We start from the raw sequence: 11,757 nt of genomic DNA, 5'->3' as shown, positions 1-11,757 counted from the left end.
CACGGTACACTGGAGCTGCGTGACTTGGTTGGGAAGGTGTGAGCTGGCTGCAGCTTGATTGTTGGGAGCTGCTGATGTTCTCTTTCCCCAGCAGCAAAGCAGTGTTCCTTGCCTGCCTCTGTAGGGAAAGTTGACTCTGGCACCTGCATAAAGAGCAGCCTTGGCTTTTCCTCTCGTTGCTTCCTAATGAAAGCACAAGACAAGGGAAGAGGTGATACTGGGGCAGTTCTTTAGTCACTGAGCTCAGGTGCCTGTGCAGAGTGTTAACGGGATGCTCCAGCCTTTGGGTGGCCCAGTGGGGGCAGTTTGCTGTTGGTGTGTGCTGGTGGCAGGCTATAAATACAACATGGGGAAGAGCTGCAGTTGTCGATAAGAGCCGAGCGCTGAACCCGGTTCTGACAGCCTCAGCGCAGAGGTGAGGAGCAGAGCTCAGCTTGCGTACAACAGCACTACCATAGTAGGAAGCGGGCACAAGCAGTTCAGGCTGATGCACTAACGCATCCTCCACCTTCCTTTAGGTCAGCTCAACAATGGAATTCAACCTTTGTATTTTTAAACCTCACACTGTTGTGTTTGAAGGGCCTCAGACATGTCACCTCATTTAGATAACGCTGTTTGCTGCTGGTATCGTGGGCTGGTGGTTAAGAGGCATTACATTTAATTTAAAGCACCAGTTGGCTGAAGTTGTGGATTTAGAGAGGCTCCTCTGCCTCTTACTCCAAACTAACTCAGTTTATGGAGTTTGGAAACTTATGGACTCCTGCCCTGTGAGCTGGTGGCAGAAGAGCCTCTGTTTTGGAAACAGTAGTGTAGAAGCACTCCTAGCAGGTTACTCATGGTGTGCACTGTAGCAAACACATTTGACTCATCTTCCTTTCGCCTGTGGAAGGGGGAAGAGACTTAACAACTGCTTCGTGCTGGGGCAATTTAGAAAATAGAAAAGGACAAGTAAATGAAGATGTAGTTGGGAAAGAATTGTTTATTTTGAGTTTCTCAGAGGGATTTTACAAACAATGGAGCATTTTAAAAAAATTGAGTGATCAAAGTACTTGACAGTGTCCCTTAAACACACACACAAGCCCCTGGACAGAGGAAATCACACCAGCGAGGAGGTCAATACTGCCGGAAGAGCAGCTGGCATCTGCATAGTTCTAGGAGGAAAGATTGCAATGGTGTTGGTGCTAGTGAGTGTCATCCTGGCCTTAATGTAAGAGAGCGCTGGAGTATGAACAAATGTACCTGCAGAAAACAAAGTGCATAAAATAACACGCAAAGTACGGATGGTAGAAGAGATTTATTTACCTGATACAAATGAAACTGAGTGTGATGCTTCTTACTGTCATCATGGGAAGAGACAACTGATCTTATTTACAGCTTCTAAAGGGCGCACATGCAGTTGTGGTCACTGGTTAAAGGCGGTTGTTGCTGTTTTAGATAAATGCATCACGATGATAGTTTGTATTGCACCAACATCTGTCTTTTACTGCCTTAGATTTAAATAAGTTACATTACAGTGCAAAAGAGGTCCGTTTGCACACAGGATAAAAAAAAAAGAAAGCCAAAGTTCTGAACGGGAGGCTTCTGGTTTAACATTCATCTGTAAGTTCTTTTTCCCAATGGATTTTATAAATAGGATAGCATTGTACATAAGCTGTTCTAGAGTAGTATGGCTGGGATGATACAATACAGAGAAAGATTTGGCTACGACCGAAGGCATGCATTATTTTGCTATTGTACATTGTATAAACTGACATTTTACATACAGAAATATGGGAAAATTGGCTGACAGCTCCACAATTGTTGTTCAAGGATAACCCAACTCTTCTCCATGCAGCACAGAACCCAAACTTCTCTGGAGACAGAGTTTCCCATTCGGTAAGCTAGATATTGCACGTTTGTACATCTGTAATAATGAAGTCCTAATGGTACCACACATTTCTTCCACAGAGAAACACAATGAGTTTTGTTTTAGGGAAAGCAAAGAATCTTTACACAATACATGCAGAAGGTTTGGTAGATGTGTTGCTAAAAACACATGCACGCAACAAAACAACCTTACATTTCTGCAAAATTGTTTAGGAAGCGATTACTCCAGTATTGCTGAAAAGGAAAGAAAGAAAAGGCATCAGTTAATGAAAGGATGAATGCTCAGTTATCATTATAACAAGCAAGACTAAGATCAACAGTGACAGAAGAAAGAATGTTAAGTTTGCTAACTGCCTGCCCTGCCATTGGAGGGACACTCTCAGGTTACTTTGTTCTTAAAGCCCAGAACTCTGGATTACGGCTCAGCAATGCCAAGTGCAGCAGAGCTCCCTTTATCATCAGCAAAGCCAGTGCTTCCTATGTAGAACCTCGGTGAAAAAGAATTAAGACATGTTTATAGACAGCTTTTGCCTTTCTCTGCCTGACCAGTGGCAACAGACAAGCCTCACTTACTTGTCATTTCTACTTTTGAGTTCCACACTACACAGTTGGAGCTCAAGTTCTTAAGAACTTTGAAGGGCGATTTCTAATCAAGGCATTACATCATAAGGTTGGCCACAAAGTGACCTAACAATGTCCCTTTTCCAAGTAATGCAGCTTATTCTGGGAAGCACTAAGGAAAGCTTTGAAGAAGTCATTAAACTACACGGATTAATGTGTAGGCAAAGGGTAGAGTACAACTTAATAAAGCTACTACTGTACTTTACCCCTCAGTACAGCGTACGGTGAGCCTTGCGTCTAGGAGAGACGAGTGCTCTGATTGCCTACAACTTGATGGTGCCTCTTCAAAACACTGCTGCAACACTATGAAATTTAGGCTCTCCTGCTAAGATTTGGGAATGCATATTAATGTAATTAAGGATGTAATTAGCAGAGATTAGGGAAACGGTTAATGGTTAGAAGTGCAAAAAAAGTAAACAAGACAGGTGCAAGAGACAGACAGCTTTGGATCGGTTTTACCTCCCTTCATCTCAGCAAATTCGACCATCTTTAAGCTGTTTAGCAGGTATATTCTGTGCATCAGCTGTGTTCTTGGAACAGAGACAGAGGACTGCTGTACTGCATTCTATCATCCCATTAAAAACTCATTTTCTTTCTACTGCCCTTCCCTAAAATAGCCTCCCTACAAACATAAGCCTGGTAGCATTCTGACACAACTCATATTTTCCTGCAGCCTCTTTCATCCTTATTTATTTGCAATAATGCTTTAGGGAACTAAGTATGAACTATTTTTATTGCTTGGAAGGCAGCAAAAAGGAGAAGCTCATTGCGTAGCTCGCAACCAGCACTTTGAATCACATTTGAAAGCAGAGAGGGCCTGAGGTAAAAACCCCTGCCTAAATATCTGACATCTGACTGACCCTTTTCTTTGCTCTGGACCAGGCTACAGAACACTGAATTCAGGAGGAGCTGCTCTCATACCAAACCCTGCTGGTGTCCCAGCATAAGCTGCTATCCTTCCTGGTGTTCCAAGCGTGAGGTAGCATCAATTGCATGATTGATACTAGCCTTACACACCTCTCGCACTAGGAAATAAGTGGTGATACGTGAGGACACTAAGGAATCTGGAAAACAGTGGAGATGGAAAAGCTCAGTGAGATGATAGCAAAGGGAACCAAAGTATAAAGCTATTTGCTAAAAATGGGCCAAGAGATAAAGCCTGGGTAACTTTTGAGTTATTTCTGTTTAAATAAGTGCTTCTACTGATACAGTCACAGGGCTAACACATTAAGGTAGGAGTTGCCTATTTCCATCCCAAGATGACCCTTGTACAGTGAGGAGGCTGGAGAAGAAATGTGTAGGGAACGAGGAAATTAAGTGAGAGCTTCAACTCTGAGATGTTGGCAAGTCAGTCTGTTCTAAATTGACAAGAACTCACTTGCTGGCTTCTCCAGATGAAAGGATTGACAGCTAAGGAATGATCTACAGGATCTACACCACCAAGCAGCAGCATTTTAGCACACACATTTTCTTGCAGTACATCACTAACCTTGCACTGCATTTCTATAGTTCCTGTATCTGAGAAGCCAAGCCCTCCACTGCCTCAGGCTATTCCCATGGCAGAAGCACACTCAAGAACCTCCCTCAGCCTCCTCAGCTGGGAAGGGTTAAGACCAGACCCACAGCATTCCAGCTCCAAGATGCCAAACACGGAAGCTTCCAGCAGACACTGATTTCACAGCCTAGGAGGAAGCTCATGGTAGATCTTAACAGTTGGCCAGTCCAGACCACACAAGGCTGGTATTCACTATGTAGTGGCAGCACTTGGAACACACAAGTACTGAAAGCAGAGCAAGAGCTGCCACTGACCCCAAGGTAAATCAGCACTGATCTTAAGGAACCCCTATTGCTCCATTTCTACAGGAAAATTTGGACACCAAAACTGGGAGAAATAGAAGACAGGGTAGATGGAGATTGCTTGGGCTCTTCAGGAGCACCTTATAAAACCTGACTGTTCCCATAACCTCCGGAGCCTGCAGGATGAACACCACTCCATTCACCCAGCCATCATCCAGCTTTCAAAGGCAAACTCCAAGGAACACAAGGTCCTAATGGAAACACTCCCAAGACATGAGAAATGAGCAAGCTCAGATATCCACATGGAAATCCATGATACAAGCAGCAAGATTCATCTTCAACACAGACAGAGCTCCAATAAAGAAGTTGAAGACTGAATTCTACTTATCAACATTTTCCTCTTCAGCATCTTAGAGGCAGAGGAAAAGGTGCAGAGCAGGATTATTCAGCATAATACACAGGGATAGGATTGTACAAGCAGAATCATTCATGGTGACAGGAAGATACATGGCTTTAAGAAGCTCTGGAGGTTCACTCTGAATCAGTGTTCAAAGAGTTTGTGACCTGCCTGCCCTGGAAAGCGTTCACCAATAACATTGGGAGCACGGAGAACTAACTTGCAAGTATTTGTTTCCAACAAATCACATACTTGTGATTTAGAATTCCTTGAGATCAAAATAGGTCCATGACCTAGTATTTTTCTGTTTCAAAAAATCAGGGACAAGTCTCTTACTGCTCATTTATTATCGATACAGCCAATGGCTGGTGCTGGCCATTGGTTTTGTGGTATGCAAAACCTTAGCTTGCCAAAAAGACACGTTCTTCCACACTAAAGAGGGTGTTCAACGGGATTTAAATGCTTACAGTTTGGCAACACACCTACTACATCATGAGGTCCAGCTCCTCTGAGTCACTTCAGCATCAACTTAAACAAGTCAAAGTCTATAGAAACAGTGAGTATCCACGATGCAGTGGTATTTCAGATAGGGCCTGTGTATTCTGAGGTTAGAATCTATAATTGAAAGCTTGAAACCTAGAGAATTATCTGTGCTCACTGGATTCCAGCTGGCACTGATAGAACATAGCTTTTAACTGTCATTTTCCTCTATGAGGAATCCAAAAGCTGTTTGAATGTGGTTATTAAAGCAGATGAGCCAGCACAAGATAACAGAGCACCTGCTACTCTGCAAAGACATGATGACCCCAGTATGATTCTCAAAGACTCTCCTGTTAAGCTGAGACTGTTCTTTTGTCTTTTCAGATGACCACTGCACAAAGTGTTCCCACTCATGGGAAACGAGAAGCTGGTTCTGCAAAGAGGAGTGCCTGCACTTTGAGCACTGCAGATAGGAGAGACTAAAGACGGGTATAGTCAGCTCAGAGGGGCATCCCCTATTGCAGAGCAGGAAAAAGCTTTGGAGTAAACCAGCACCTGACCACAAGTACCAGAGTGTTTTGGACACTAAACATTCATTTTAACAGCTGTCAGTGTCTTAAGTTACAGATTTGTCCAATTCTATCTCAAACTTAAGACCAAAAGCTGTAAGATCTTGGGGCACTGAGGCTCCTGGGCGCTATAAAACAAGACCCTAAAATACACTACACCCAAAAGCAAATGCTTTGCCTTTGGAATCAGTAATTTGAGCTTCAGACCACAAAACAAGAGTCTAAAGTGGTGATAATAATGTAGCACAGCAGAGTTTGACAAAACACAGCATGGGAATGAAGGAAATCACTATTTATTCTTCAACACGTATACAGCATATGCTATTTTACAGCAAGTCACCACTGGCATGGTGAAATGGAAGAGAAATACTCACTTTAGTCGATGAAAGTTGGAAGGCATTGGAGAAAAACACCACAGTTAGGACTGTTAATGACTTACACGTCGTTGATACAGGACTGAATTTGAAAACATGCTTTAACATTTACCGTCATAATGAAGGTGGTTAGTGCCACATCAAAATAAAAATAGTTCTATACAATATGTTCAATTTGGTCATGTGCTATTTACAGATTTTACAAAACACACACACGAGCTTGTTACTTCAAGTCAGGCTAACAACAGGCCAGCAGAGTAACTCCATGTATACAACTGATCATTAGTGCCCTAAAGTGTAGGAAATCCAATTTCTAGCTATGCAGTGCAAGTTATTTTTCCAGGTCTCATTAAAAGTTGTGATCTTAAAGGGGAGGGGGGAAAAAGAAAAAGGATCTGACACAGGTAAATAAAGTATTAAAACCCAACTTAAACCCTCTTTCGAATTAAAACAGATTGTGGTGGTTAAAAAGGCTTGGTTTCGATTTAAGTAGACAGAAGTAGTCCTCCCTATCCCTGCATAATGGGCAACACTGGCAAAATAAGGTCTGTTACAATAAAATACAATAGACAAATAAATAATCTTAAAAAAACCCCCCCACAACCCTACGTGTGTTGAGAGGATGGAAGAACCCCGCAGGCTGCACCTGGAATGGTGTGTTCTGCACGAGCAGGATTAGGCATACCTCATACAGAAACTGGTGTAAACAAGGACAGTCAAGAACCAAGAGTGAGGGGAGAGAGGGGAACCGAGAAGAAATCCTGACCGAGGTAGCAGCACTCTCTACCCAGCGCAGAAAGTTCTGCTTCGGAATAAAACCTGACTTTATGACAACTTAAGTTTGGATGATCATGCAGAAGACAAACAGTTACATGCTTGTTTAGTTTTAGACGACACACATTCATTCCCTAAAATCTGCTGCCAATTTAGTTTGATAGTGTCCGCTGGCTCAAAAAAACATCTCCTCTCTTGTTTTTTGTACACAATGAATAGACTATTGAACAGAACACTGTACATGCTTTCATCTACAAAAAAATATTTGCATAAAATAGTGTTAGTTCTCTGTACATGTCAATGGACACTTGAACTGTGTATAAAAGAGGAATATATTGCCCCCACTGAAGTCAGAAAAAGCAAACAAACAAACAAAATCTAGATTATGAAACCTCCATCACCGGCAAATATGTTCATGTGAAAATTCAGCAGAAATAGACAGTTGCTCTAAACAATAAAAAAATTAAGTTAAACTTTTTTCTTTGAATGTAAAACTTGTCATCATGTCAGTCAAGACCAAAACATATCACTAAAGTTAGTGTCTGTGCTGTAAAGCCAGATAACCAAGGGCATAGTAATGAACACAAACGGCCAGGAAACTCCTTCGGTGCATGCTGACAAAGAACACTCTTTGGTGGCAGGCCGCACACTATCTTTACCAGGTTCCAGGTAGTTACGGGCCACATATTTAAGTGTTTCATCCAGCAGAATGACAGGTAGTGAGATTTTCAATACCATCAGCCATTGCGTCACGTTCAGAGGTGTGATCTGGAAGATAATCTGAAAGGAAAGCCAAGCATTACCTCTGTTCTCCCTTCTCCAGCCCTCGCCTTAAGGTGCTGACAAGTTTTTGCTCTGTCCCCAAGATGGGTGTAAGACACGTGCACTTACTGGCAGAGGTTCCACATAAAGGATAAGGAAGTGGAGTGACATGGACAAGCAAATGGCGCCCACCAGCCAGATGTTTTCCCATGGGGGCATCCTCATCAGGGACTGGTTTTCTGATAGACTGCAACAGAAACACGGTACATGTGTCCGTAAGACACCAATAGGAAATACACTAAATCAGAAAACAAGCTGGAAAGACAAGCAGCACAGCAAGTCACAGTTATCCCTGTCATGAAACAAAGACACCAAGATACGGTTTATAGACATATTGCAACTTTAAGCTCCCATAGAAGGCTGCTTGGCAAAGCAGTCACAGTTCAGCCTCACAGATGTTTCTGAAGGCTTGTGTGTGTTCCTCTCATTCCTGATCTAGTCTACATTTTCCACTACAACCCTCTCCATGGGTTTCCAAAGGGAAAGATGGGCACAGCAGTGTAGGACAGAACCCTCCCCAGTGTACTGCATGCCTGGGGACCTATTAGCACCCACTTCTGAAGTTCACTTCAAGACTGGCTACACAGAGGGCCAAGTACTTGCCTCCTCTTAATGCCTGTCCTTTCCTTCTGCTCTTCAGATTCCATCTGCATATAGGCTCTACTGTAATAGAGGCTGAGATCCAGAACATCAAATGCAGAGCAATATCCCACTATGTAGGACTACCACAGTAACTTTGAAGTATTTAAAGTTTATTTGTTTTTAAATTAACTGACCTCTAAGCTATTTGAAGAAAAATACCCTTGACATTGTGCTATTTAGTGGTTTCCATTTATAATCTAATATTAATTGGCTAAACCCACACTCCCTTAGGGCAGGAAAAGCTATTTTCCATATCTCCAGCATTCTTATTTTAGTTCTCCTTGATATCACTTTATACCAACATAGGAGGGATAATCTGATTGATGAAGCTTAGATTAGAAATAATGGAAAATACTGCAGTTGCTCATGCTTAGGAAAATACCAGAGTGAATTGGCAGACTTAAAAATATACCTTATGATAACAGATCTCAAGTGTTATCCCAGGGAGTCATTTTGTTTGCACTACCAGGATTCAGAAAGGAAATGTGACTCATTCTTCATTAGCTGAGCTGTCCATACACGACAGATCAAACTGCACAAGAAGGAGGATTTTGGATAAGCTATGCAGGAGCTTTGCTTTGCCACTGGGCCATACGAACCTGTTGAGAGCATTGCACATCTCTATGGTGACAAGTACAGAAAGAGCCATTGTCATTGGATAGGGAGACTCAAAAACCACGCAGTCGACACCAAAGAAGTCTGGATTGTCCTCTTTGCACTGCAGAAAATGGCTCTAGAACAGAAGAATGGGAATTCACTTTCACAGAAGAATGGGAACTCACTTTCACAGCTTGGTAACTTTTAAGATGTAAAATAGGCAATTATGAAATAAGCAGTAGTATGAAAAGAACACTTTCTGACTCCTTTAAGCACTGGTTTAAAACTTTCGCCAGGTTTAGAAGAATCCCCTTTAGTCTTTTACTTACAAGACAATGATCAGTGCTTCAAATTGCTTAGAAGCTCAGGTACCCAACTCTGAGCTTTAGTATTGAGACTAATTAAACTTGATTTTTACAGTAACAAGTCCTGAAAAGCCTCATGATACAGATTTCTGTAACCTACTGTTTATCTACAGTCATTTCAATAACAAGCATGAAAAGAAGCATGTATCTCCCGTCTCCCCCCACCCCGAGATATTAAACTGAGCAAATACCAGCTGGTAGAAGGAAACTCTTGGACCACCATCAGCAGCAATAAACCACCAAGCAGCAGCACCCACTGTGGCAGCACCAACATAACCTTCAAGAAAATAAAGTGCTTTTATCAGTGTTGTGAACTGTGAGAGAGAGAAGATCTCCTTTGCCACACTTGAACTGCTACCTCAAGACCTCCAGTACTGTAAAAGAAATAGACTGTAATTCATCTATTGTAACTCATCTATCTCCTGTGGAAGACATCTGTTCCACCAGTAGTAAATTAAGCAACCATTAAATACTCTCCTAGTATCTGTTTATGGAAGCTGACAGCTAGAACAGTTAAGGCAAACAAGGACAGCACTTGGGAGTAATCAACCTTCAATTTTTCTTCTTTCCTCTCAGAACCCAACATGTCTGTACTTTAACTAACACTGAGGTTTACTGTAAGATCTATCAAGTCAGTTAGAAAAATTAAGGTCACAACTTCTGTCATGAAGACAGGGTGCATTAAATATCCACATAGATATGTATTACGTACTACAGCTGTATTTAAGGTTTAAATCTACATCCACAAATTGATACTCCTTTATTTTCCCCCATTACAGCCAGGCCTACAAACCTGTTGTGTTCTTCTACTTAAGCACAAGAACGACAGTTGTCATTTTCAGATTTAGGAGTAGTTCTACGTAGGACCTCAACAGTTAACACAGATATACATTCACTAATGGCTGGTCTTGGTCCTTCACTCCCAATCCCACACCATGCTTGTCTTCCTAAGGCTGGTTTCAGCATACAAGGAGATCAGACAAACTGCTTTCAAGTGGATCTCAAGAAAACCCCACGAAACCTGCCTAAATTTACTTAGGAAGAAAAGGCTATTACTACTTACATCCAATAGCTAGGTAACGGAAGAAGAGCCATCCACTGATCAGTGGCTCTTTAGGGTTGCGTGGTGGCTTATTCATGATATCAAGATCAGGAGGATTAAAGCCCAGAGCAGTAGCAGGGAGACCATCCGTCACAAGGTTTACCCATAACAGTTGGACAGGAATTAGAGCTTCAGGAAAGCCCAGGGCAGCAGTCAAGAAGATACTATAAAAAAACCCACCAGTTACAAGCTTATTCTTGTGCCAGTAAAGAAGTCCTTTTAATTCTTAAGCCTAAGCCTGTAGCATCACTTCTCTCAAATAGAGTTATCCATTTAATACCACAAGCTGAATATTCACATTCAGAAAACTAAAAACATAACAGCATTTTAGCTCAAGTGACTAAGCTTCATTTATCTAGATTGCTGCCAGTCCCTGCAAAAATTTAATGAGCATGTAACTTTCATAGCCCCAAGCCTGTGTGAATAAATAGAACAAAACCAGAGGCTGCAGCAAGAGCCATGTGAAGGACAGCTTTGAAGTTTACAAGAAACAAGGCAAGACAATTGCTGTGTTACATCTCCACTCTGGGAGAATGAATGCTTTGATATAAACCACTGTTAGGAGATTAGTATTTACATTCTGTTACCAGAAATGCATTCTGTGGCTTTGGGTCACTACTTCCAAAGACACAGACGATACATTCTTCTGTAACTTGAGGTTAAACAAACATCTATGTCATATCTGTGACTAAGTTAACTGAAATACCACATCTTTTAGTTTTTAAGGTTTTTATGTTCCTATTTTAGAGTATTATTCCAACCATTGAAATAATTCTAAAGCATTTAGCTACTTACTGAGCTAGGGTATTACATGCGATATCAATCTTTTGTGGAATGCTAAAAGTCTCCAGGCAAGACTAGGCTGGAAGTACAGAGACTTCCACACAATCACAATGATCAATTACCTGGCGAACCTGTTTCTCTGCTTTTAGTGATAAATACTAGAAGTAAATAACTAACAAGGAGTCCATCATCACTACTGTAATTCAAAGAAAAGCATTCTAAACTTACCAAACAACTTCTCCAACATTGGAAGAGATCAGGTAACGGATGAACTGTTTCATGTTGTTATAAATGGCACGTCCTTCTTCCACAGCAGCTACAATAGTTGAGAAATTGTCATCTGCTAAAACCATTTCAGAAGCAGTTTTAGCCACTGCAGTACCAGAGCCCATAGCAATTCCAATTTCTGCTTTCTTCAACGCAGGGGCATCATTGACACCATCACCAGTCTAAAACAAGAATTTAAAGTTGAAAGAAGAAATAAGGTGGGCACTTACATACAGGACCAGGAGGGAGTTCTGCACTGGCTGTGGTTCTGAATCTTTAAAAATCACTTAAATGCAGAACT

The 11,757-nt window shown here is 41.6% G+C and overlaps 1 protein-coding gene across 3 annotated transcripts in view; it reads right to left on the bottom strand.

Annotated features, from left to right (window-relative positions):
- Window positions 1–959: 959 nt before the first annotated feature.
- ATP2A2 (ATPase sarcoplasmic/endoplasmic reticulum Ca2+ transporting 2) overlaps window positions 960–11,757 on the bottom strand; it is a 45,824-nt gene continuing 35,026 nt past the window's right edge. The window contains exons 15-21 of one of the 3 annotated variants that reach the window (XR_003993670.2): window positions 11,418–11,638; window positions 10,368–10,570; window positions 9,496–9,581; window positions 8,942–9,075; window positions 7,770–7,887; window positions 6,105–7,658; window positions 960–2,100 (exon numbers count right to left, since the gene is read on the bottom strand). Coding sequence is in view for 2 of the 3 variants with exons in the window: in XM_030500898.1 (XP_030356758.1) it covers window positions 7,389–7,658; window positions 7,770–7,887; window positions 8,942–9,075; window positions 9,496–9,581; window positions 10,368–10,570; window positions 11,418–11,638 (1,032 nt within the window). In the remaining variant the exon portion in view is untranslated. Of the gene's footprint in view, window positions 2,101–5,862; window positions 7,659–7,769; window positions 7,888–8,941; window positions 9,076–9,495; window positions 9,582–10,367; window positions 10,571–11,417; window positions 11,639–11,757 lie in introns of those variants that run through there. The other 2 variants (XM_030500899.2, XM_030500898.1) reach the window with 2 other exon arrangements.

This window comes from Strigops habroptila, chromosome 11 (genome assembly GCF_004027225.2).
Source record: "Strigops habroptila isolate Jane chromosome 11, bStrHab1.2.pri, whole genome shotgun sequence".
Lineage (NCBI taxonomy): Eukaryota > Metazoa > Chordata > Aves > Psittaciformes > Psittacidae > Strigops > Strigops habroptila.
The sequence above is the reverse complement of the archived record's forward strand: the minus strand, read 5'-3'. Positions and strand labels throughout refer to the sequence as shown.